The sequence below is a fragment of the Hyalella azteca genome, unplaced genomic scaffold (assembly GCF_000764305.2).
Source record: "Hyalella azteca isolate HAZT.00-mixed unplaced genomic scaffold, Hazt_2.0.2 contig11293, whole genome shotgun sequence".
NCBI classification, from domain to species: domain Eukaryota; kingdom Metazoa; phylum Arthropoda; class Malacostraca; order Amphipoda; family Hyalellidae; genus Hyalella; species Hyalella azteca.
In genome coordinates, this window is record NW_025941294.1 from 18,672 (window position 1) to 45,832 (window position 27,161).

Genomic DNA, 27,161 nt, shown 5'->3' on the forward strand with positions numbered 1-27,161 from the left:
AATATTCAAGTAGGATTAAGTATTTTTCAAGAGTGGTCTCGATTTGAATCTTTATTTGAACTTACCCTAACCTTGGATGTGGTCATAAATGCATTTTCTATAACTAGCCGGTCCTGGACCTGGAAGTGGTTCTGATGAGTATCTTGACCAACACCGTGACGCGGTCAATAGGCTTGCGGAGAACAGTAATTTCTGTAGGATTATTAGGCGTTCAAACTTTTTTTTGCCACCCGAGTCCTAATTTTTCGATATTTTTATTGAGTCGCATAATTTTGATATCGAAATGGCAGTGTTGTAGAAGCGGAAGCCTAGGGTCTGGAGAAACGAAGAAGACGCTCATTACCACTCATTACAATGATCATTAGAACCGGTATTAAAATAGTTTGAAGCAAAATGGCAACTATTAAATCAATTACAGTGATTTGGTACGGATAAACCTGTGCTGTGCCAAGTCAGTGCCATTGCTGGTCTCTACGCGTTGTAAGACGTTGCCATGAGACCTGCTGTGCAATGTGCAATCCACGTGTCCGAAGAAAGGTTAGCGGTCCGCCAGTTTTCATCTTCGTCTCCATTAATGCGTCACGTCCAAACTTCCATTTCAACTCCTCAGGCATGCTGCTGTAGATATTTATGTGGCCCAGACCAGAAGAAGGGAATAAAACTAAGCACGAAATGAAAACACTCTGCGTGACAATCGCAATATTATAACTCATCATAACATATAAATTTGAAGCGCCTGGTCAAACTACCAAATTTTTTTCCCTCCGAAAGCCTATTGACCGCGTCACAGAATTGGTCAAGATACTCATCAAGACCAGTTTCAGGTCCAGGACCGGGCAGTTCCAGCAAATGCATTTACGACCACATCCACGGTTAGGGTAATTTAGAATGAAGATTCAAATCGAAACCACTCATAAAAAATGTACCCACTTGCTCTCCCGCCCACTAATTTGTTCTGCTCTGCTCAGGTTTGGATTTAGGCATGTGTGAACGTAGACTCAAAGTGTTCCTCATCAATATCAGACTACGGTAATTTTATTTTAAAGCTGTAAATCTGTAGAATCAGTGCGAAATGATAAAGTAAGACTTGAAGTTTACCTTTTCAAACAAAATAATGGAAGAGAGGCCAATCTAATGGGGTATGACAAGTAACATAAGATTTTATAGTGACACATTAGGAAATTTTCCAAAAAATATTTTTCGTTAACAGTCTGACTAAAATGTTCCGAAAATTCATTAGTAAGCATCATGGAGGCATATCGCATAGTTACTTTGCTCCAGTCTTCATTGTCTGCTTACATTGCCTAAGAGTGGAAATGATGAAACAGTATCAAAGAATAACTTGGAATCTATTGTTCCCAAGTAAGAAATGTTTGTCTGTGAAATTTTGAGTAAAAGAAGTAGAAACTCGGAAAGTTATTAAATGTGCACATAGTGCTGATGTGACAGTTCTTTTAGATGCAGTTAAGCATCGTTGTAAACTTGTTATTTTGCATTCATCACTTAAACCATCATACTAGAGTGACTTTTTCGGCTTTGTAAGCAATGTTAATTAGTTCCTAAATGAGTATTATAGCGTCTAAAGAGATCAGTGAATTATTTACATGATCAATTGTGTTTGCTGCCTCCAAACTTTGGTAGCCTTCTAGCCAGAGCCTAGCTACTAGGCTCTAGTAGCCTACCTAGCCAGAGATACTTTCCTCATGCGCGTGAATGAAATCTTATAAAAGTTTCCCAATGAGGAGCCCAGGAATCCCGAGGAGGATGACTCAGCCATGCAACTCAGCAGGTATTATAATTGCCCTTTAAATACTTGCATGCAGCGTATGTGACGCACTCTGAATACACTCGCTTCTTTATCAACCGCACTTGATAAAAAGTTAATCAATTGTGCGCTGATGAACGTACAAATTTTCGATTTAATCAAACAAATAGCACATTCGTCAGAGGAAATTAGAAGCCTTAGTATAAAAACCGAATTGTGAATGATGAAATATCTTATTTGCACATTTGCCAGTAACACACCGTAATTCGTTTGAAAAATTCTGATATATTTTTTCATTTAATACGTTGCTAATGCAATTATTTTTAACCCTTCTTCATTTGAAGCTTCTACCCAGTTCGAAATTCTCGCAGTCATTGCGGCCGTTCGCCGCAGAGACGTTCGCAAACGCGCAAATCTAGGCCGTTGTTGCCGACTTTACCTCGCGTCCAAGCAGTCTAGCGACGATATGGCCTCATCTGCAACGAATAGCGCGAACCCTGGCGTTGCGCTGGGGCGAGCGTTGGCGCAGGCAAGTTCACCCGCGGCTGGCTTCCAGACTGCGGCGATTTCTGACTGGGTATAGGGAAAAATTATGTAGGCACAGAATCTGCACTCCACGTACGACCACGTTTCATTTTGATTGTTGCATTCACCCTTCGTACAAAATGCATATTAAGCACAATTGTATTAACAAGCCTGAAGGCACCGGCAGAACATAAAATGACGATTTGTATGTTCGTCTTAATTTTGCTTAAATTCCATATTCAACGCCATCTCCAAGCCTCGAACGTTGCATCATGTTCGTTTGGCACGAACACTCATTGAATATTCTTCTCCTACGTCGGGAGTTTTCTGTCATGCACCATAATATTGCCGACCATGCACTGAAAGAGCAGTTTTGTTAATAAAATACATATGAGTTTAAAGATTTTCTGAAACAATTAGAAATAACTTCGGAACCCATAGTGCTCATCGCAGTCAAATAAACTAATCTAACTGCGCATTCGTTCTAGATAGGAACGTTTGTCTTCCGTCAAATTTGATTTGTTAAGTTATATAGAGCATAAATTATTAGTATTAATTATTAGTATTATTAACAGCAAATTAATACATTTTCCGTCTCTTCCGTGTACTTCACATATTATTGAGTTATAGCGTCGGTATTGCTATCAGTAATTATATTGGTGTTGATAGAGCCAATTTTTGGTGTTGATATATATTTCACCAATATAATTGGTGAAAAGTTTGATTTGTCTACGAACGTTCATCGCTAAGAAATTTTGTGCAATTTTCCATTTTTTACTTCAAATATACTTCAGATTAAATAAGAAATAGTATCAAGCTCCGTCGAGTCTCTTGTATGAAGGCATTTTTTTTAATCGAAAAAAACTGGGATTAGCAGGTTTAAAATTCAATTTTACGCTGTGAGCCAAATGACATTAATTTGGCAGCTTAACTTTTCGTAATTCATGGTTACCGCCAAATATGTTCGAATCGCATGTAAGTATATATATATATGGCTCGTCGTCTGAAATCTGGCTCAAAAATCAATGGAAAATTATCCAGCATTTTTTAGAGTGATGAAATATTCATGTAGCAGAGAGAGCAATAAAAGCTTAACTGTATCAAGTTACTGGTGTATAAGCCTAAACAACTTCTTTTTTGAATTTCTAACATAGGGTGGTTGGATCACATGACGTCATCCTTGCGGTTGGAACGATGTTTCGTATCTGCGTAACTGCGGGTCAGCTATAGGCCTGCCGAGAGATATAAATAGAGCTCCGACGTTGCCTGCTGTCAGAAAACAGTTGCTGGTGCTGAAGTAAACATCTTCACGGGTTTTGCTTTCTGAATTGAGTTCCCATTACTCTCTCCTTCGGAATTCATCCACTTGAGTCAGAGGTAAGTTGAAAAATACTGTATATCTGAAGTAATTTTCTTTTTTTTTCATCCCGTGTAATTTAATGTTAAGGACATTTTTGCGTTAAGTTCACCTCGCAATTATTCGTAAACTTATAAAAATGACGGTTGTGAGAGATGGCAAATTAGTATGGCTCATTCATGTTATTATTTTATGATTTACTGCAAGGTTCCTATAGGTTGCTTCAGACATATGAATATTTATGACCCGATATGTACTGTGCAGCCAGCCGTTTGTACCTTGAGATGTTTTTTCACAAGGCCACAGAATTGCAGTTTGATATGAGAATATCAAAGCATTGACAAATCATTTATGTAGAAAGATCACCAATAATTAGCGGAAATTTGGCTTGGAAAAAAATCAACTTTCAAAGTTGATATCGTTCTTCGTTGCGTCACTAGTGTGGATGATAATGAAAAAGGCACATGGTTACTGCCAAATCGCAGCAGAAATTAATGTGTTAAGTTTATTTTAAGATAACTTAAATTCAACTTATTTGAATAAATTAGACGTACTCATACTTAGACGTACTAGTATAAGATTACGTCTAATTTATTAGACGTAATTAGACGTACAAGTATACTCATATACATCGGAGCAAGCTATCTCCAAATGTGATCTAGGAGAGGTAGGTCAAGCAAGATGCTTGTTGGATTTCGGCATTGCCCAACTTGAAAATCAAATCCTTTTTCTCTACTAACAAACACCGTAAACACGATTGAAGACACATTAGTATTCGCGAATAGGTTATGCGTTATGGAGCCTGTGAGTCCACAGACAGTTATTAAAACTTCTCAAACTTAACAAATATGAGTCCATCGAGTTCTTAGCTCTACACTTACCCTGACTCTCTCCCTATCCCAACCTTTCCGGACCTAACCTTCCAGTAATTGACTGTGGGACGGAGGAGAGGTGGCGTAAGTGAGGAGGTTGGGCCGGTCATTGCAGTGCGGAATTTCAGTGCGGTAAATGAGGAGGTGCGGCTATGATTGGTTCATGAAGCCAGTCCTGGGTGCAACTGTAAGATTTACGGCAATTCACCGTCGTTTCAAACTGTTTAGTTCTGAGGCTGTGTATAGCAGCTATTCCATGTTTTGGTTGCGCGTTGGCTCGTGTGCTGAATCAAGAGCCCACGGCTACGCTAACTGCCAAATGAGTGAATTGCCTTATGGGTTTTGGACGGCAACTTGTAAAAGCGTTAAAAAGCTATCGTTTTTATTTGTACTCGCAAATGGTAAATACGAGCTTAGCTAAGATTAATTTTCTTGAAACAATAACAAGTTTGGATTTGTTTTACAGATGCATTTAGTAGTGCTGCTCCTCGGCCTGGCCTCGGCTGCCAGTGCTGCATCTTTCTACGGCGTTGTCTTGGAGGAATGGGAGTCATTCAAGGTATCAAGGAATCGTGTACTCCTCCAAACCTTTGGTTTGAAGCATTTTTTTCTTGGCAATCTACAGACTTTCCTAGATAACAACTGGAATGTTAAAAAACAACTTCTTTAAAACGGAAAAGAGGGTAGAGAGAGAACTTATTTTTATTACTCTGGAAACAACATAGCGCATAACATGACTCCTTTGATTAATTCGCTGTTTTGGTGACACGGAGAATATTGTTCTGTAAATTTATTTCTGATTAACTGTTCCATCATTTTTTTAGGGAAGGATCGCAATTTTACGCCGACAAAGTGATGAAATCTACATTTTTTCGTTCATTTATTCTTTCCAAAGTTCACATGATATAGAGAGTATTACCGACAGAAGGTAAACGCATGTTTAACGAATTAAATTTATATAGACTAAAATAACTGAAATTCTTGATAAAACGCATCGATGGGATTTTATTTATTCACGTTTATATGTTAACACATTGAAAATAATGTTACAAATATCAATATCATTTGACATCGATTGGGCTGCCGCACATGTGTTTGGCGTGCCGATACTTTAATTGAATCCAATCAATCTTCCATCAAGTTTTTAACATAGTTTTCAAAATAAATCACACTGATTATTCGAGCAGAAGTAAATAAGTGTTCTTAGGTAAGCTTTAGCATCAATCAGTGTATCTCCTTAACCATTTTACTCAAGCAAAAGTTTAAAGTCTGTTGTTTGATTAATGGAGCGAAGATTAGATTTCAACGTGTCACTCGATACACGGACTAGATGCACTAAACTGTGAGGCTTGATAGTTTTGAACAGTGCAAAAACATGAAATCAGTAGTAAAAGTATATAAGCAAACAAATATCTAAGTACTAACTATTCTCAACAAGTTCCAATTATGCATGGCCGAAAATACTTCATTGATACATGCATTTTACTCATGTATAAATACTACTGTATATTCGTGTAATATATTAAATTTTTTAATATATTACACGTATATCACATACAATTTTTTTAATTATTACACATATATTGCATTTAATATAATACAATATATATATTATATATATTATAAATATTAATATTTATAATAATTTTGTAATTAATTAGAGCTAAGTCAAAGAAATTTCTTATACACCATCGTTACCATTGCATCGTATTACCATTCCCATTTCGATTAATAATATATTTGTGCAAATAATTTCAGTTAGAAATGTCTGCGATAAATTTGTTCACAATCGTGACTTTATTCTTGTTTCAGCTCGCCTACAACAAGGAGTATGACCACGTGGAAGATGCCTTCCGCCTCAAAGTCTTCGCCGAGAACAAGCAAAAGATTGCCAGGCACAACCAACTGTACAACAAAGGAGAGCGCACATACGACTTGAAGATGAATCGCTTTGGAGATATGGCGAGTTCATTTAATTGTATGCATGAGGTTTTTGCATTTGATCACAAATGTTCTAGCCATCAACGTTGAAAACGGCGATGCTGGTGACAAGGATGATCCAGTTATATAACGGTAAAAAAGCCAGCCTCTATTGAACAATCACTTTTTAAAAGTTAATTAACGTTCAGAAAATTTTTCATAAATGCAGGATGGACGACTTCTTAGGATGATTATCTAATGTCCGTTTAGAAAGCTCGGTTTTACGACGCTTTGATAATCCTTTTCTATTTTACTCACATCAATACCCGTGTCTGTAACGTTCTTGGGAATGAGATTATTATGATATAATATTACCTCTGCGAAATGATCGTATGTTCGAACTGTTTGATGCGAAATTGCGCATAAATAATAGTAATTTACCTGTTTTTATCTCACTTAAATGCGTCATTTCAGCTCAATTACTCTCTATGCTTGAAATACTGCATTATGCAATGTCGAACTTCTACGTTGAGTTGAACAAGCCATTTCACCAATCTACAGCCGTAAAACACAGCACTTGCTTAAAAACTTACGTCAAAGGTTATGATATTAACATTATAGCAAAACTTTAATTTTGAACTTACAATACATGTGTTTATAGTTGCATAGCGAGTTTAAAAATTAGAGCAAAACTTTTGTTTTTAACTTACAATGCATGTGTTTACAGCTGCATAACGAGTTCGTGCACACGATGAACGGCTATCGAGGCAATGGCATGAACAGAACCTACGAGGCATCGCACTTCGTGGCGCCCGACAGTGACGTGAAGCTCCCCGAGACTGTGGACTGGCGCACCAAGGGGGCAGTCACTCCCGTCAAGGACCAGGGCGATTGTGGCTCGTGCTGGGCTTTCTCCGCAGTACGTCAATCTAATTAAAGAAATAAATTATTTTTATTGAAAATTGATGAACTCATTGAAATAATTTTCAGCTATCAATACCAAATTTTCAACTTTTAAAGGTTCTGACATTTTTCCGCCTTATGTCAAACCAAACCACATAACGCAACTTTTTCTGATGGAAGTAATCGTGATAAGATCATTTCTTCTGCTACCGAAGTTCATTTTTCGAAGTTGAAAATTCCATTAGTAACCTTTTTTCGTATCTGCGATGGTGCATGACATTTCCGATTACATGAGATCGAAATATTTGTGGGTTTACGAGAATCTGTCCCAGTTTAGGATGCCTCTCAACTAAGTTGAGGCTAATTAGACTTCAAATTTCAAAAAAATATTCTCTTCCCATTCATAGTTATTTAGGCTAACTATTTTTGGGTAAAATTCTCGGCTAGAAAACAAGTTGGATCAGATATCCTCTAGGATATAAGCAAAATTCATTAAAACATGGGAAGACGATTAGTAGAATTTTTTTGGATATTGTGAACCATTATGTGACATCAAATTTTTTCTAAGTATGCAAACTTGACAGACTTATTCACGCTGAACGTATTATAGGTTTACTATATAAGTACAATAATTTCACCAGTTTCTCTTCTGATACTAGACGGGATCATTGGAAGGCCAGCACTTCCGCAAGACGGGCCAGCTGGTGAGTCTGTCTGAACAGAACCTGGTGGACTGCTCGGGCGCCTACGGTAACAAAGGCTGCAATGGCGGCCTCATGGACTACGCTTTCCAATACATAAAAGATAACGGCGGCATCGACACCGAGGAAGCATATCCGTACACAGCCGCAGTGAGTCGGCAATTCTAATTGTGTGCTTGAATGGGTCGGGGGCCGGTTTCATGATCAAACTGTAATTTGTGCTTCCTTCTGACATGATTGTCCATAGATATTTTTGATATTAATTCTTTATTAATAATATTATTAACTGCGAAATATATCATAGAATGTTGACAATATGTATGTCAGTTTATGTGATGCTGGAAATAAAAATATTGTAATAACCAATTTCATGAACAGGATGGTGATACATGCGAGTTCAAGAAGAAGAACATCGGCGCCGACGACACAGGCTTCGTGGACATCGAGAGCGGCAGCGAGGATGCGCTGAAGGCAGCTGTGGCCACCTTGGGTCCTGTGTCCATTGCTATTGACGCATCCAACAATGACTTCCATTTTTATAAATCAGGCGAGAATACACTTATGTATATTGATTCGACTACAGTTACCTTTCCAATGCCGCAATTTAATCGCGAAAGTTCTAATATTATTGGTCTTTTTTTAGATCCCTGTTACGCAGGCCAGCTCCTAATTTATATTTCTTATATTAATGAGGTAACGTTGTTTCTCTTCGATTTGTTGTCTATTTGTCCCTATGCGCTGAATGCTTGCGATTGCACATTTAAAATCTTCCCACAAATGTTTGATCCTATTCCTTATTTCAAAGCAATGACGTTTACGCAGCGAGCTCCGAGGTACAAACAGTTACCGGCACATTCGCTAGTTACTGACAAAATACAACTTTCCTCGCTAGCTGCTGTCAGTGATGGGCCAGTATGTCTGTTGCATTACCCATTTTCATATATATATATATATATAGTTTACATTGTGTCCAAATTCGCAGGTATCTACAACGATCAGCTATGCTCCAGCAAACGCCTGGACCACGGCGTGCTACTTGTGGGCTACGGAACAGAGAACGGCCAAGACTTTTGGCTCGTGAAGAACTCGTGGGGAAAGTCTTGGGGAGATGAAGGATACATCAAAATTGCGCGCAATGCCGGCAATATGTGCGGTGTGGCAACTGCTGCGTCCTATCCTCTAGTATAGCCAATGCCAGTCCTCCTACCGGATGATTATTTGCATTTGTATTGTTAGATAATAATTTATTGCACGCGTCATGTCGACAGATGTGTAAGAATCGGAATTGTTTTCGCCTTAGCGTGTGGTGGTCATGGTGACACAACGATAAAGTTCTTTTCTAATTTTTCCCTATGTTCTTTGATTATAGAAAGCTTCCTCCTTTCTTCCTCCTTTCACGTTAGATATTTTTCTCGTTCTAATGAAACTTGACAAATTCGTAGGTAATGTTGTTTCAAATCGCTGTAGATTTAATGTCAAACACGTGTCTTTTTCTCTATTCACAACAGTTTTAAGCGTTTTTATAGCTTACACACTACACAATGTTATGATATCGAGGGATTTTTATAACCTGAAATTGCTTTAATAACGTATTTCAAAGAAGCTCAGTTGAAGACTCTTGCTGTTTGCGGTAAATAACTTCCTACGGACATGTCTGGTGTATTTTTAACCTTATCCACGTGAACGTATTCGTTGGAATCAAGCTAATACATAGAAACGCTGATCATGGTTACCGACTCGCATGAATTTCAAACTCGCATGAATGGTTTCAAACTCGCATGAATTTTTTGTCTGACATAGTTGTCCACCAAGATGTGCCATCATTCTCGTCGTTTATTTTTACTAAGAATAGTTCAGGGCAATTTGAAATCGGATCAAGTCAATGTTTTTAAATCAAATAGCTAAGCAGCGGAAATGATATTCAACTCTCAGGGCATAACTTCCCTGTTTAAGAGGATGCCCTGCTGTTAGGAAACTTGTCGCAGCGAATATCATGATTGAAATCGAACACCTCGTTTCGATGCGACGTGTGTATAAAACAGCAACAGACGTAGAAAGCGTGGCTGACGCTGAGCGCAACTCACTGTCTAACTCTAGAGGGACTGAACTGCGATGCTGACTTGGGTTCAAATCATAGATGCCGACGTATTCCATAACTACTTATGGGTTCAAAAAATCCGCTCAGTGCGTGGTTTTTGTTGCTGGTCGTGAACTAAGCTGCGATGATGGCGTGGATTCAAATCATTGATGCTCACATATGCCATGATGACTAATGGGTTCAAAATGGTCCGACCAGTGCGTCGTCTGGTGCTGAAGTGTGGCTTTGATGGTACAGTCCTGCTTTGACGAGGAGTTGTACTATCAAAACTCGTTTAATTGCATGTAACGGTGATTTCTCGTCTGTGATTCGTAGGTTTCACTTGAAAAGCCGTCCGTCATTTGCTAAAAGAACTACGAATTCGTTACTATTTTTGGAAGTACGTCACGTATACTTACTGCAGTAACTTTTCAGATATTAATTGCTCTGTAACGGCTACATATCGGGTTTAACAATTTTTTTTTCAGGAAAATCGGACGTATTATCCATTGAATGCAACTTATCACAGTGATAGGGTTGCGCAGCTGAGAATGCACAGTAACATATCTGAAACTAAAAATGGTAACATAGAAAATAGTATATTGGAGCTAATTTCTTAAACAATAAATGATAACGCAGCACCAAGGAAGAAACACCGTCAACTTTGGGGAACACAAAATAGAAAAACGACTAGCACGATATAGCAGTGCTGGCTAAAAGTCACTGATCCATTTCAATTTTAACTAACATATTTATTTTAACAGCTATCTGCATGAATTTTTGTATCATAAAGTCAAGGCGATGGAATTTGATTCTCTAACACAAATTTATTTTCATTCTTATCCAAAATTTACTTTCATTAAGCTTTAGAAACTTTAACGGTAAGAGTGAAGAATAACATCCTGCATATGCCTTCCACTTTACGTATGCTTCACAAATTGCAGCTCTTTCGATTAACTTTACCATAACCTTTTCCAAAATTTCCTGGCTTAATTATTTCTCTGGTGATGTTTTCTTTTAGCTCCATTAAATATTGTGGCTTATTGGCACAATGTTGTGGTTGCTTGTGGCTGTTGTCTATTGTGGTTGCTATATTGTCTTCGATAAGCTCTTTGGGCTTGAATTATTGAGCCATGATTTTGATAGTAAAATTTTACAATTTGCATACGTTGGACTGGACTGAATTTCTCCATAATTAATTTCGAGGATCTGAAAAAATAATAAAAAATATTAAGATATAAAACGAAAATTTAAAAACAAAAATGGTCAGTGGCTTTTGGCTAACCCTGTATGTAGAAGGAAGCCACTATTAAGTCACTCATTACGTTCAAATACTGGAGCACTTACAGGTACAGTACAAAGAAGACGACAAATGACAGGTGACAGAGAAGAAATATTATTAGATACAATTTTAGTGAAAATTTCAATTACTTCAATAGTTCGACACACTTCAGCTGGTAGGATATGGGTTTTCACTTACGATGAGACTGCTGTGCTTGATTGACAACTTGCAAAAGCTCTAACGTTGAAGTTATCATTGTCATTTCCTCAAATTTTCCTTCTAAATTTGTATTGCTATTTCTTATGACGTAAAGAGTAGATTTTAAAACACTGACTTGGAGCTTCGTTTGATTCATAACATATATAGTGAGTTGGAAATTGTGATATATCTTTAGAATTGGGGAGTTTCGATAAGTCCAGAGTCCATGAAAGACACTGTCATAATAAAGTTGCAAAGCATCGAGCTAGTCGGTTTAATATGCCGTAATTATTTAAGTTTAGTTGAAGCATTGCTTCAAATTTAAAGAGGCTTTCTAACATCATGTGTAGGCCGAACTACAGGCACGAAAAAAACATAGTGTGTTGTTAATCAGGACATCATGGACGAGTTATTTTGGGTTAACATAGCCAACGGTGTTACCATATTAAAAGCACAACGTCTCGTAGGATCCGAGGAATAGAACAACGTTCAGTAAGGGTTTTAATATAGTGGCGAGGAGCACCAAAGGTATTACTCTTAGTATCAAATTTAATTTCCCGTGGATATAGTCGATAAACCAGTCTCTGGTAACTCTTTAAACAAGACACGGTCAGTACCAGAATCGGTGACAGTGAAAACTTCGCGAAATCTCCAACGCCCTTACCAAGAGGTAACAATATTTATTTTCATTCTGTGGTATTATGGTAGATTTGAAGGAAAAATTAATATTAGACGTCTGTTGCTCGTAAAGGACTAAATTTCGCGTTTTATATGCTTTTTGGTGTAAATTAGAAACACCTCTGCAGAGTATAAATAGCTAAGGTTGCGTGTCTACGGCGCAGAGTTTTGACCTTTTTAAAACGCAAGAGCTCATGAGTGACTCTTTTGTCAAACTTTAAGCTCCTCTGCATGCGTTGAAAGGGGATGAAATGAACACCGTGTAAACAATCTTTATCGTATGCTGGCGGTCTTCGAGCAAAGTACACGAGTCTTCATACAGAGGCACATAAATTCTCCAATTGAGGCATATGTTTGTTTCCTTCGTCGACAATGAAGAGTTGCAGAAAACTGAATTACAACCGCGGTGTACAAATCTCGTCGATTCGCACAGCAGCGAGTGGCGTGAGTAGTGAGTACGAGCCACGCTGTAACGCTAAAAGTCAGTTACGGCTGACGAGCCTCGACACACCACAGAAAAGAACGAGCGTCGATTGTAGACACCACGCCAAAGCGTCACGAGCAGTAACAGCTGACAAGGATACGAGCTTCGACACGCCGGTGGCATAAGCGAATGATGTGGGTACGTACGAGCCACACCAAAACGCAAGAGGACCAAAAAGCGACTGCTGACGGTATGAGCCTCAACCCACGAGTTCTTCACGAGCCAAAAGTCTTGGCCGTTCTCTGTTCCGTAGCCCACAACCAGCACGGCGTGGTCTAAGTATATAGAGGAACATCTCGGATCGTTGTAAATGCCTGCGAAATTGAACACAACATTAAAAGAAACGTCAAAAGAGGTAACGAAACAGGTATATTTTCCATCAATAGCAATTGCTTGAACTGAACATTACACTGTTTTAAGAATGATATCTACCTAGAAACTCGTTTTGGACGTCATCACTGTGCAATTTTCAGATTAATGAGAAATGTGATAAAATTTTTCTGAGAATTGGAATCGTGCTTCAGCGCTTTGAACGCAGCTATACAAAAATGACTACAAAACTTGGGAAAAACAACGTTACTTCATTAATACAAGTAATAGAAGTTAGGATTCTTCCTACACAATCGAAAGGTCATAAGTGCGCAAGTTCGATCTTTATTTCAAGTTTAGAAAGTTATTTGATCACGCGTAGCAGGAAGACTTGGTCAAGAGTGTATGCTTACCTGAGTTATAAAACTCAAACAGAGTGGTGGATGCATCCATTGACACGGACACAGGACCCACGGTGGCCACGGCTGCCTTCAGCGCATCCTCGTTTCCGCTCTCGATGTCCACGAAGCCTGTGTCTTCGGCGCCGATACCACTCTTGTTGAACGTGCAAAAATCGTCCTGTTCAGCAGATTGGAAACGATCAAATTTCTATTACATGCATTTGAATGTTCAATGGCGCAAATATTGTCCACGTTCTACTGTTGATTTCTTAGTTACCATAACACGAATATTCAATATATCCGGCGAGAAACATGTCCGTCGAATGCATAATACTTGGTTTCAACATGGTACTGGTGGACTCCCATTCGAGCGCAAAAGCTAGAATGAACGACTGGCACCGACTTACCTTGGCCGTGTACGGATATGCTTCCTCGGTGTCGATGCCGCCGTTATCTTTTATGTACCGGAAAGACCGGTCCATTAAGCCACCATTGCAGCCCAAGTTACCATAGGGTTGCGAGCAGTCCACCAGGTTTTGTACCGACAGTGTCACAAGCTGGCCCGTCTTGCGGAAGTGCTGACCTTCCAACGATCCCGTCTGGTACAGGAGCAAAACAGGCAGAATAATCGATCTTTATAAATGTACAATGCGTTTAGTGGGGTTAACCCTGTCTATCGATGTCATAATATTGTCATTACTAGTAAGAAAAATATTCCCATCAACGTTTAAAAAAGTATGATTACATAATTTAATTATATTCAATCCAATATGTTTTGTAGTCGGTGCATCCAGTACAAGATAGTGAACCGGGATAATTCTTGTGAATAAAAAAGATCTATTTGCAACTCACCGTCTCATCAGCCTCGCCTCTACTCAGTAGAAGGATACTCCAGCATGAGAAAGATTAAACAAAATTTTTTCAACTCTCCCGATCGGAAATATGTAACATCAGCTAGATCGCCACAATAAAACGTCTAAGTATACAATATAAATTCCGCTCAATGGAATATCAACTTCGAAGTATGAATGATAGCTGCTGAACAATTTACTAGAGGGCGATTTTTTAATAAGAAAAATATGTGGTGTCTGATGTGGGCCAACCGTACTGCAGAGAAAGCCCAGCACGAGCCACATTGGCCCTGGTCCTTGACGGGAGTGACGGCCCCCTTGGCGCGCCAGTCCACGGAATCGGGGAGCGTCACGTCGCTGTCGGGCGCCACGAAGCGCGATGCCTCGTAGGTTCTGTTCATGCTATTGCGTCGATAGCCGTTCATCGTGTTGACAAACTCGTTATGCAGCTGTAAAGCAAATGCACTTCAAGTTTAATATTAAATTGTTGCTTACATAATAAAATTTAAAAATCTTTTTGAAATGAAGTGTATCAGGCATTTTGTGCATGTGAACAAAAAATAACTACTGTTGAACTCAAATGAAAAGAGCAATTTAGTATTCAAATATAATTGCCAATAAAATTGTTCTGAGGTTAAGATTATGTCATAATTGTCTTTTCTCTATAAAGGTTCCAGACGTTGGCATCGAATCTTTCAAAAGGGAATAAATGAAAAATTGGAAATTGTTAAACGGACGTCATCAAATGAAGATTGTTGAACGAACATTATATAATAATCAATATTAGTCAGGCAGTCTTGCATTCTTGAATAATCCTGTGAATGTTCACAACGTGACGGTTTAATCGATGTAACCCTTCTCACCGTTGACGATTGAATCAGAATTTCTACCAGCATCACTGTTATGCACATTGAAGGCAAGAACATTTGTGATCAACTGAAAAAAACCTCATGCATACAATTAAATGAACTCACCTAATGCAACGCAGTTTATGAACTCACCATATCTCCAAAGCGATTCATCTTCAAGTCGTATGTGCGCTCTCCTTTGTTGTACAGTTGGTTGTGCCTGGCAAATAGTGGCAATCTTCAGCTTGTTCTCGGCGAAGACTTACAGGCGGAAGGCATCTTCCACGGGATCATAGTTCTTGTTATGAGCCAGCTGAAGAAAGGAAAAAATCAATATTTTCAGCAAATTCAACGATTAAAACAATAAAAATGTAATAACTTGCAAAATTGCTTATTAATCGGAACTTGAAAGTTAATAATATGTCAAGGCGAGCAGGCTTAATGAAAGAATTTTTAAAATCTTTTGCTAATCAACAAAGTCATCAAACACCAACAATTTTATGAATCTGTCCGTGTATTGAGTGTGACGTTGATAACTAACCAATACGAGTGACTTTAAACTTTTGTACCTGCAAAATTATTGAGAAGATTCATTGACTGTTGCAAATGACTTCACTATAACTTTTATTTGCTTTTACTCGAGTAGTGTGATTGATTTTGGTGGCTTTGTTAAAAACTTAGAGGAGGATTGATGGAATTCCATAAAAGTTTGGGCCCAAGAAGCACCTACGCACCCAGTCCATCCTATTACAAATAATACTCATAAATAATATCCTTTTTAATGCTCTAAAGCCTTTAAGGAAATAGACTTCAACTCGTCAATACATTTTAGCCAAAATTTCAGTTACTTCAGTCTGTATGAATTTCAATCATTAAACTTCGTCGCAGCAAGTGTTCCTGAAGGTGTTATTTCACACGACACTTCTCGGAACGACTTTATTAATATGACTAATTTGTTATCTCCTAGCTTTGATTTGCATGTTAGAAAATTCTCATTTGCCCTTTATAGTGAAAAATATTGAGTTTCTATAACAACAAAGTATTGTTAGTGCTGAAAATTAATAGGCCTATATACCACATAACATAAATCAAAAATTTCCTTGTGTCACCCGCCCAGAATTCAGAGATATTTTCTCGTCCGTTTAACAACTTGTCCGACCCTCCTTCCCCACGAAACCTCAGCGTCTCCTCACTGTGGGATTGTCCTGTGGAGGCCGAAGCCTTCTTGGCTACCCTCTCTGCTTTTGCCAAATTCCCTCCATTACCGTTGGCACTTCCTCGTCAAAGACCGGATCCGATACGACAGTAATTTCGTCTGCTGAGATGAGTTGGAACACAAATTGGGTGATTATGGCTGGCACGAACTGAAAATAAAACCAAGTTTTTTTTAGAATTTGATGATTGTTTCTACGTAGCAAAAGTCACCTAAGTGTACGAAATGGTCGCAGAGAGAGAGAGCTGACTTTACAAGGAGTCACATCTCTTCACAAATGTCTATATAAGTAGTCAAGATATTTTTACGCTCCTTGCACACCTATCTACATCGACCATGAGGTATATGTATTTTCAACACTTGGCTACGAAACAAAACTTTGTTTAATTTCACACGAGAACCCCTAGTATTTACCACACATGTTTGCATTCTATATAGATTAGATTTGATGGCCAAACGACTGCAGTTCCCGTGTTCACAAGAAGGCCTACGCCCTATAATTAAACTCTGAACTTTGATACATTGGGCATGGTTTTAACAGAGCTCAGCATCGTCATCTTTGGGCTTCGATTGATTATTACGTCATCTTCCTGTGGCCACTAACGCACATTGATTTTTTTCAGCCCACAAAACGGTATTCAAATACTATATGGCTCCTAGTCTATGGCCAGTAAATGAAAAATTATGATCACTAATTTAGGTACTGCTGTTAAAATGAGTTTCCCAATTTTTTTCCCATGAGTAGTTTGAAGCTCTTTTGTAATTTAATGGGAAAGCATGAAAGTTCAATGCTAAGAAATTGCATTGAATCACTTGTGTAACTTCACTGTGTCTCTTGAAAGCCTTTTAATAATCGCAAAACGGGGATTGGAAAGTTTAAATCCAAATTTCACGCTGAGAGCCAGATTACATTAACTTAGCCCCACAATTTGAAAGAAATTATGTTTCAGTCAAAATGTGTTCGGATTGCATGTACATTGTAGAGTGGACCTGACTTGTCAGAAATCTTGCTCAAAACTCTTAATACATTAAAAATTACTCGGAGAGCTGAATGATAGTTAATTTGTATAAGTTATTAGTATATAAGGCTAAATAATTTCTCTTTTGGAATTCTGCCGCGATTGGTTGGATCACGTGACATCATCCATGTTGGTTGGAACCATGTTCCTTATCTGCGTAATTGCGGGTCAGGTGTTAGGCCTGACAGGTGATATAAATAGAGCTCCAACGCTGCCAGCTATCAGAAAGCAGTGACGAAAGTTGGAGTAAATAACTTCTCTAGTTTTGCTATCTGAATTATTCGATTAACAGTACTCTTCTGTGGTATTCTTCCACCTTCATCAGAAGTATGTTGATAAATCTCTGAATTAAATTCAGACTATTTTTGATCACTTTCAGTTCGGTTGTACAGGGACACGTTTAGGGTTGGTTAATTGCCGTAATAGTAATAAGGTAATAAAGGAAGCTTAAAAAAGCTTAAAAACTCATGAGAAGTGGTGTAAATGAGGAGGTTGGGCCGGCCATTGCTGCGGGGAAGTTAGTGACGTTAAGGGAGGACTGAGGATGTACGGCTATGATGGGTCAATATTTTTGAAGTAGGACATTGAGAAATCCAGCGTCGTTCCAATCTGTTCCGAGGTCGTGTATAGCTATTTCATTTTTGCTATGCTTTGGCTCGTGGACTGAATTAAGAATTAAATTTGCGGATCAAGGTTGCGTCTCTGGCTACATGTGTTTATTCGCGATAATATGATTGAATAATCATAACAATTGTGGTGCTGATTGTTCTCTTGTGGCGTTCGTGGCGGAAATGTAATCTTTTATTTATGCTCGCGATTTTAACTGTGTGCTGACATAAAATGCAATTTTCTCCTCCAAACAATAAATCATAATTTGTGTTTCAGATGCATTTAGTAGTTCTGCTCCTCGGCCTGGCCTCGGCTGCCAGTGCTGCATCTTTCTACGGCGTTGTATTGGAGGAATGGGAGTCATTCAAGGTATCAAGGATTCGTGTACTCCTCCAAACCTTTGGTTTGAAGCCTTTTCTCATATTTTTGTAAATCACAGACTGTCGCAGATATTGGGACAAATTGAATTTGACCCAGACAAATTGAGTTTGACCCAGACAATTTGAATTTGACCCAGACAAATTGAATTTTTTAAAAAACACGACTTCATGAAAACGGACAAGGAGTGACGGCAAAAACTTGTTCTCGTTATATCATCGATACAAAATAATACTTCCTTCATTACTTCAGAATTTATTGCCTGGTTACTTTTTGTTGATTCTGAGTTTGTTGCTCAGTATACAATTATTGTCATGTTGGTTTTTCCTGTTATTTCCTGAAAAACTGAGAAATACACTTCAAGTCGCTGATAGGTGCCTCCCGCATATAATAGATAGAGACCAATGAATAGATGAGACAAGACGAAGGCCTCAACGTAACTGGAATATATTGGTGACGCCCCCTCCCACGAACCTGGTAGAAGTTTACTATAGCTATTTAAAAGCAACCTCAGTTTTGAAGAGATCTGTTTAAAGAGCCAGTTTTGAGATCTCCTGGTAACAAGTCACGAAAAGTACACGAATCGGCGACAGGCCACACCAGGCATATTAATCTTCAGCTCTGACAATACTATGTTGTTTTGTATAAACATAATATTTTTCACTATACAGGGTAAATGAGAATGCTCAAACATGCAAATCAAATGAGATAACAAATTAGTCATAATACTAAAGTCATTCCGAGGAGTGTCGTGTGAAATAACACCTTCAGGAACACTTGCTGCGACGAAGTGTAATGATTGAAGTTCATACAGACTGAAGTAACTGAAATTTTGGATAAAATGTATCGACGAGTCGAAGTTTATTTCCTTACAGGCTTTGGAGCATTGAAAATGATATTATTTATGAGTATTATTTGTAATAGTATGGACTGGGTGCGTAAGTGCTTCTCGGGCCCAAACTTTTATCGAATTCCATCAATCTTCCTCTAAGTTTTTAACAAAGCCACCAAAATCAATTACACTGTTTACTCGAGTATATAAGCAAATAAAAGTTATAGTGAAGCCATTTGCAACAGTCACTGAATATTCACAATAATTTTGCAGGTACAAAAGTTTAAAGTCACTCGTATTGGTTAGTTATCAACGTCACACTCAATACACGGATAGATTCATAAAACTGTTGGCGTTTGATGACTTTAAATGTAGCAAAACATTTTAAATTTTCTTTCATTAAGCCTGCTCGCATTGACATCTTATTAACTTTCAAGTTCCGATTACTAAGCAACTTTGAAAATTATTACATTTTTATTGTTATAATCGTTAAATTTGCTGATAATATTAATTTTTTCCTTTCTTCAGCTGGCTCATAACAAGAAGTATGAGCCCGTGGAAGAGGCCTTCCGCCTGAAAGTTTTCGCCGAGAACAAGATGAAGATTGCCAGGCACAACCAACTGTACAACAAAGGAGAGCGCACATACGACTTGAAGATGAATCGCTTTGGAGATATGGTGAGTTCATATAACGACGTTGCATTAGGTGAGTTCATTTAATTGTATGCATGAGGTTTTTTGCAGTTGATCACAAATGTTCTTGCCTTCAATGTGCATAACAGTGATGCTGGTAGAAATTATGATTCAGTCGTCAACGGTGAGAAGGGTTACATCGATTGAACCGTCACGTTGTGAACATTCACAGGATTATTCAAGAATGCAAGACTGCCTGACTAATTTTGATGATTATATAATGTTCGTTCAACAATCTCCATTTGATGACGTTCGTTTAACAATTTTCATTTTTTTATTTATTCCCTTTTGAAAGATTCGCTGCCAACGTCTGGAACCTTTATAGAGAAAATACAATTCTGACATAATCTTGCCTCAGAACAATTTTATTGGCAATTATATTTGAATACTAAATTGCTCTCCTCATTTGAGTTCAACAGTAGTTATTTTTTGTTCACATGTACAAAGTGGCTGATACACTTCATTTCAAAAGGATTTTTAAAATTTATTATGTAAGCAACAATTTAATATTAAACTTGATGTGCATTTGTTTTACAGTTGCATAACGAGTTTGTCAACACGATGAACGGCTATCGAGGTAATAGCATGAACAGAACCTACGGAGCATCGCGCTTCGTGGCGCCTGACAGCGACGTGAAGCTCCCCGATTCCGTGGACTGGCGCACCAAGGGGGCCGTCACTCCCGTCAAGGACCAGGGCCAATGTGGCTCGTGCTATGCTTTCTCTGCAGTACGTTTGGCCCACATCAGACACTAACTATATTTTTCTTATTAAAAAATCACAATCTAGTAAACTGTTCAGCAGATATTATTCATACTTCGAAGTTGATATTCCATTCAGTGGAATTTATATTGTGTACTTAGACGTTTTATTGTGGCGATCTAGCTGATGTTTTGAAAAAATTTTGAAACAATTTTTTTTAGTCTTTGATTTAGAGTAGATGCTGATGAGACGGTGAGTTACAAATAGATCTTTTTTTATTCACAAGAATTATCCCGGTTCACTATCTGGTACTGGATGCACCGGCTACAAAACTTATTGGATTTAATATAATTAAATTATGTAATCATACTTTTTTAAACGTTGATGGGAATATTTTTCTTACTAGTAATGACAATATTATGACATCAATAGACAGGGTTAACCCCACTAAACGCATTGTACATTTATAAAGATCGATTATTCTGCCTGTTTTGCTCCTGTACCAGACGGGATCGTTGGAAGGTCAGCACTTCCGCAAGACGGGCCAGCTTGTGACACTGTCGGTACAAAACCTGGTGGACTGCTCGCAACCCTATGGTAACTTGGGCTGCAAATGAAATAAAGATCGAACTTGCGCACTTATGACCTTTCGATTGTGTAGGAAGAATCCTAACTTCTATTACTTGTATTAATGAAGTAACGTTGTTTTGCCCAAGATTTGTAGTCTTTATTGTATAGCTGCGTTCAAAGCGCTGAAAGCACGATTCAAATTCTCAGAAAAATTTTATCCCATTTCTCATCAAACTGAAAATTGCACAGTGATGACGTCCACAGCGAATTTCTAGGTAGATATCATTATTAAAACAGTGTAATGTTCAGTTCAAGCAATTGCTTATTGATGGAAAATATACCTGTTCCGTTACCTCTTTGGACGTTACTTTTAATATTGTGTTCAAATTCGCAGGCATTTATAACGATCCGAGATGTTCCTCTATATACTTGGACCACGCCGTGCTGGTTGTGGGCTACGGAACAGAGAACGGCCAAGACTTTTGGCTCGTGAAGAACTCGTGGGGCGAGTCTTGGGGAGAAAAGGGATACATCAAAATTGCCCGCAATGCCGGCAATATGTGCGGTGTGGCCACAGAAGCATCCTACCCTCTTGTGTAGTCGGTTATAGTCTTTTTACCTGATGAATATATGCATTTATATTGTTTCTTACAAATGTATAGTAGCTGCGATGGAAGCTGATGCCTGAAGTATCGAGCTGTTCTCGTCTTCGCGAGTGGTAGTCATGGTGACAAAATGCAGCTCTTCTGTATTTCACTCCATTTTCTTTAACAGCAGAGAGCTTCCTGCTTTCAGTATTATGTCAGATATTTGCCCTAAGGGAGAGGTATACCCTAAAATTTTCAGATTTGGCATTTTTGGGTTTTAATCTCATCTTAAAGCTGAAATTCTGCTCTTTCCAATGGTACCACTGCCATCACACCCTCCTAACTTTGTACGGAGAGGTGCGCTACAAGTCGCTGCCAGCATCCTTGAGTGGATTAAGCTACAGAAGCCTGTAGTTTGGTATCCATGATACATTGAGTGCCTATTTCGAGGCGCACGAAACTTTGTCGCGCCGTCCTGAAAAGTTTAACTTATTGTCGCGGAAAAGCCTACTCCTCCTAGAGTTTTGAAGCTACAGCGATGAGTTATATACCATTCTATTCGTAAAGACCATACCTATCGAGTAACGAAGTCCTTTTTTAGATTTGTGCATAGTTTGGATTCAAAATGGGGGGAAGGGGGGTGGGGGAAATGAGAAAAATGGAAAAATGCGTATAAAAAAAACTAAGGCAAAAATAGAAAATCGGGCTTCGTTACTCGATTGGTATGGTCTTTACAAATGGAATGGTATATGTCTCATCGCTGTAGCTTTAAAACTAGGAGGAGTAGGCTTTTCCGTAGTACCCCTTTTTCCGTTTTCTAAGAATTTCACGTTTTCTATCAATTTTTCCGAAAAAATCACACGAACAAAAATGTCTTAGAATTCTGTTTTACATATGAGTACCACGTTTCAGAGTGATCCGTCCGTAAACAAAAAAGTTTTTCCGGAGGGTATACCTCCCCCCCAAAATGCAGCTCTTCTGTATTTCACTCCACTTTCTTTAACAGCAGAGAGCTTCCTGCTTTCAGTATTATGTCAGATATATGCCCTAAACTCTCTTTCTCAAGCAATGATGTGACAAAAATTGCTAAGAATTCAGACGAAATCTCATGATAAGCTTTGATATGAAGGAGTTTTCAGGTGGTCATTTTTTTAAAATCATGTCACTGTGATAGGTCCTAAATGACTTTTGAGCGAGTTAGGGAACCTTGTATCAGTTGTAAAGCTTTATACTGTGTGGGACTGTCTAGGATTCCAATAAATGTAGGCTTTTTATAGAGGCTTGCAGTATACACATGAGATGAATGTTTTTGTTCAATAAAGCTTAATAGATATTTTCTTGGTATGGCTTCTATCCAATATTATTGTTTTTGAAGTTCAAAACGACAAAATCAATTTGATTCATTCATAAGTTTTATTTTAAACCCACTTTTACCTCAACGTGTTTATATAAGAACCCGTTTTTTTGCAATAAAAGACCCAGCCCGGGTGGGTAGGTGAACAGCTCCCCGGGCAGGTGCCCAGTGCAACCCTGGTTTCACAGCACGAGAGTAGCGAGTAGCACAGAAAAATACGAGAGTAGAGAGTAGCACAGAAAAAAAGAGTAGAAAGTAGCACAGAAAGAAATTGGTAGCGCGAGGCTTATTTCAGTGTAGAACATGCAACCAGAATTACCATCGAGAAGTTGAAATTGTTTAAATAGAGTAATCCGAGTGTAAAGAGACTTATCTGCCATGATTTTCTTTGTGGAAACATTATTCTCAGAAGCACCGCCATGGCAGGACAAGAAACGACTTTTTTACGACATACACTCTCTAGAAAGCAACGACAAAATATACATAAGGAAGGATAAGGTATTAATTATAAATTTAACGACATTTTTACCAAATAATCAACCATGACATATTACCCAAATAAAAATTAAGAGTGGAGCACCTATGTTTTTATGATGGCTATAGGCGGACGCCATAGGTGGAGCAGCTTTGATTTATACAGTGAATTAAGGGTGGCGTGCACCACCTTTACCATACCTATAACCTGCCTATGGCCCCCCTAAACGTAAAGCTCTCCTTCCGCCAATAACTGCCCATTGGCACCAAACACCTTGCTTCTATCTGTCAGTTTTACTCGTACCTACTGAATTCACGCTAAATTTTCTTAACAGAACTTAATCTTAAATGCTAAGCACACCGAACGTTTCGTCTCAGAACGCCGAACGAACGTCAGAACGCCAAGCACAAGTCATGGTTTCGTCTTAATCTCGAATGACCTGCAACCCAAAAACACCTCTCTACGTTGGATAAATTACAGTGGCAAATACCTTCGTGCACTGTGCAGTTAGGGCAAACGGTTATCGGTGGCTCACAAGAGATTTGTCTGCAATGAGCCATAGATGTTTCAGACCCTATAAATCATCGATGATTCATCGATGGCTCCCACCTATACTCGCCACTCTTTCGATTTATTGGTGTTTTATTGACGATTTTCGGCAGATCTGGCCACCCACCGTTACGCCACCTATAATCTGCTATCGCCACCTATAATCATCGGTGCTCCACCCTTAATTTTTATTTGGGTAAGGAACAAATCAAATGAACCACATAGCTGGGTTCCACGGGGCACAATAGGCACCGGCATCTAGATCTAAAAACGAATGGTGCAGCCGTAGGTCGAGGGACCTGCGTCAATATTACGTTTTTTTCGAAAAAAAATTTCGAAAAAAAAAATTCGAAAAAAACATAGAAAATCGAAAATGATGATCATTACAAACTGGAGCTATACCGCCTTTGGCTAGCAAAGATTAGAGAAGGGCCTTTTATCTAGTCAGAAATCAAAGACGTTCCATTGGCGATTAAGCGCTAGGCAGACGAAATTGGCCGTCTCGCCAATGGTGGTTCGGCTTACGCTGTCGAATCGCTGGGACCGAGGCAAGGCGGTAAAGTCACGTACGTACAACTGTTGGCCAGACAAGAAGCGCCGTTGGCCAAGAATACGTTGAAAATGAACTACCCATTCCCGTAGCTGTTTCTGCATTGCTGCGAGTTGTGAATGTGACGAGATGATACGCAGCAAAGAGCTGTCACAGAAAAAGGTTTGCGGCGCAGCCGCTCACGACTCTGAAAGGACAAAAAACCTTTACTGCACTTTGTTAATTTACACTGAGTTACTGTCACTCATTCTGTAATATTTTTTAACGAAGCCTTTCATGCAAATGTGATGACGTAATTTATGTCACTTCTAACAGTGATTCCAAAAGTCACTACAACATGATTAAAAACAATCCGAAATTTGAAGATTTCGGCGTCGTCGCGATATTTTTTTTTTTTTTTTGCAGGCAAAGTTGCAGGGAATCTGTTTAAAAATTTACTCTCATGAACCAAAGTTAAAAATTAATTGATAAATAACTTCTTTGCCAATGTCTTCACTGTCAATAACGATCATTTTTTCTAGATAAAAGCCGAAAATTGTTTGGCCAAGGCAAGCTGACGGTTTGCCAACACCTTTTGCAGTGTACATAGAGGGTAGAAAAGTTATTCACAGCGAGAGGAGAAAGACGAGGAAATTCGAGTTGATGCGAGTAAGACTGGACATTTTCGTCAAGTATGCTGAAGTTAATACAATTTCAAACAACTAGATTTGTTCATCATTTGATGCTTCCTGTGAAAGCTTTAGGAACATCGAATTCTTATCAGTTAGAAGAAATTTAGTATTTACCGTCAGTATTTTCCCCGTGCATGATTAGATTTGATATCCTGACGATGGTAGTCCCCTTGTTAGCAAGCAGGCCTAAGGCCTTGGTTAAACCATGACTGAACTTTGATAAGTGATTCTGAGCTTACATAAAAACATGTTATTTACATTTTTTAATTGATCTGTTATTCATCTAAGTGCGCTAAATTAGATGATGCAAATGTTTAACTTCTAGCAGAATACGGAAAAAAATCATTCAAAATTTTTTGTCCGCTCTTGATTTTCTCTAGTACAACTAGCCAGACACCGTTGATTAAACAATTGCCGCTGAATTGACTTGACAAAAAATGTGCGTAATAGCAGTCATTAGCAGTCTAATAATTAATTAAGTCATACTTAACACTGCTAGCCGATCAAAATAATTGTTGAAAATCAAATATGATTATAAAAAATTACACTGAGTTAATGACTATTTTACATTAGCAGCTTGAATATTTAGGATATCTAAATAGGCCCACTTTAAACCATCAAATAGTGATATTTTGGATGTTAAAATTTGTATTTGTTGCTGAACGTTCGTTGCCTATTTAGGAAAGATTTAACAGAATAAAAGTAAGTATTTCAGGCACATCTAGATTCAACGTAATTGATGAATTTACGAGTTTCTTGCATGTAAAGCTGTGGCTAAAAACAAAACGATTTTAAAATATAGGCGATGTTGTGTAAAAGATGTAGCACTTTGTAACGTAAATTATTTATGCTTTATTTAATGCCCAGTTACAGGATTAAGTTTTAACACTGTAAATAATCTTGCTGCATTACCATAGCATAATTTTCAACAATAAAAAACTACAATTTATCAATTGGAAAACATTGTATGCACCTGGCACTGATTCTACTTTCCAGGAGATTTAAATATCTTATTTAATGAATAAACTACTATTTTCGTAAATATTGTTAGATATTTAGGAAAATTGAAGATTGTTATGAAGCATCTGTTTTGAATTTGATGAATAGAGCAGCATCTGAAATTAAGAAATAAAATTTTTATGATTGCAACATATGCCAATGCCAATATTTCATAACGGGTGTTACGACCGATGCTGCTCATCATATTGTAGAAAGCATGGGTAGCCACATGAAACTAACTGAAGAAGACGTGTAACCAATGATTTGCTCTAATTTGTACCAATAATTGCATCCATATCAATAGAACATGGTGTCTATAGTGAAGGTGTTGTTTTCTTGCCTTCTCTTCGATTGTTGAAATTGGTGTCTTGGAGGCCTCCGTTCCGACCTTCGCTTCTGCTATCCACGTCGCTTGATGTAATATATTCGAAAAATACAATCAAGCCAACTTTTAGGGGCTGAAATATATTTATTTGTGAAGAGCGGTGTTTCCAGGGGTATACTGTTTTTACTACAGTGACGATCACCATTTGCATTAAATTATCTACAAAAATAAATTAAATGAAACAAATGTGACCTACCTCTTTAAGCAGAAAAAGGGATAAATATCTGCAATTGCTATAGTCAAATAAATATTTTTTGTAATTTTTTCTCCGATAGGCAACGTTCAATTCCTGCATCCTGCTTGTCTCTCTCAACTTTTACACGCCCAGCAAATTTAACTTTGCCTTCTCAATCACAGCCACAGCTGCTCCTTGCGGCCAACCCGCACATCACCTTTACCACTTA

General features: G+C 38.2%; 1 protein-coding gene and 1 pseudogene across 3 annotated transcripts in view; one reads left to right on the plus strand and one right to left on the minus strand.

Moving 5' to 3' along the window:
* The first annotated feature begins 3,553 nt into the window (after nucleotides 1-3,553).
* The window catches only part of LOC108667334 (procathepsin L), a 31,555-nt gene continuing 7,947 nt past the window's right edge, over nucleotides 3,554-27,161 (plus strand). The window contains exons 1-7 of one of the 3 annotated variants that reach the window (XM_018154350.2): nucleotides 3,554-3,667; nucleotides 4,986-5,078; nucleotides 6,332-6,481; nucleotides 7,167-7,358; nucleotides 8,002-8,193; nucleotides 8,422-8,590; nucleotides 9,026-9,694. In XM_018154350.2, the coding sequence (XP_018009839.1) occupies nucleotides 4,986-5,078; nucleotides 6,332-6,481; nucleotides 7,167-7,358; nucleotides 8,002-8,193; nucleotides 8,422-8,590; nucleotides 9,026-9,231 (1,002 nt within the window). In that variant the 5' untranslated portion in view covers nucleotides 3,554-3,667 and the 3' untranslated portion in view covers nucleotides 9,232-9,694. Of the gene's footprint in view, nucleotides 3,668-4,985; nucleotides 5,079-6,331; nucleotides 6,482-7,166; nucleotides 7,359-8,001; nucleotides 8,194-8,421; nucleotides 8,591-9,025; nucleotides 9,695-17,642; nucleotides 17,731-18,288; nucleotides 18,382-19,750; nucleotides 19,901-27,161 lie in introns of those variants that run through there. The other 2 variants (XM_047882790.1, XM_047882789.1) reach the window with 2 other exon arrangements.
* On the minus strand, nucleotides 12,489-15,914 carry LOC108667331 (annotated as a pseudogene).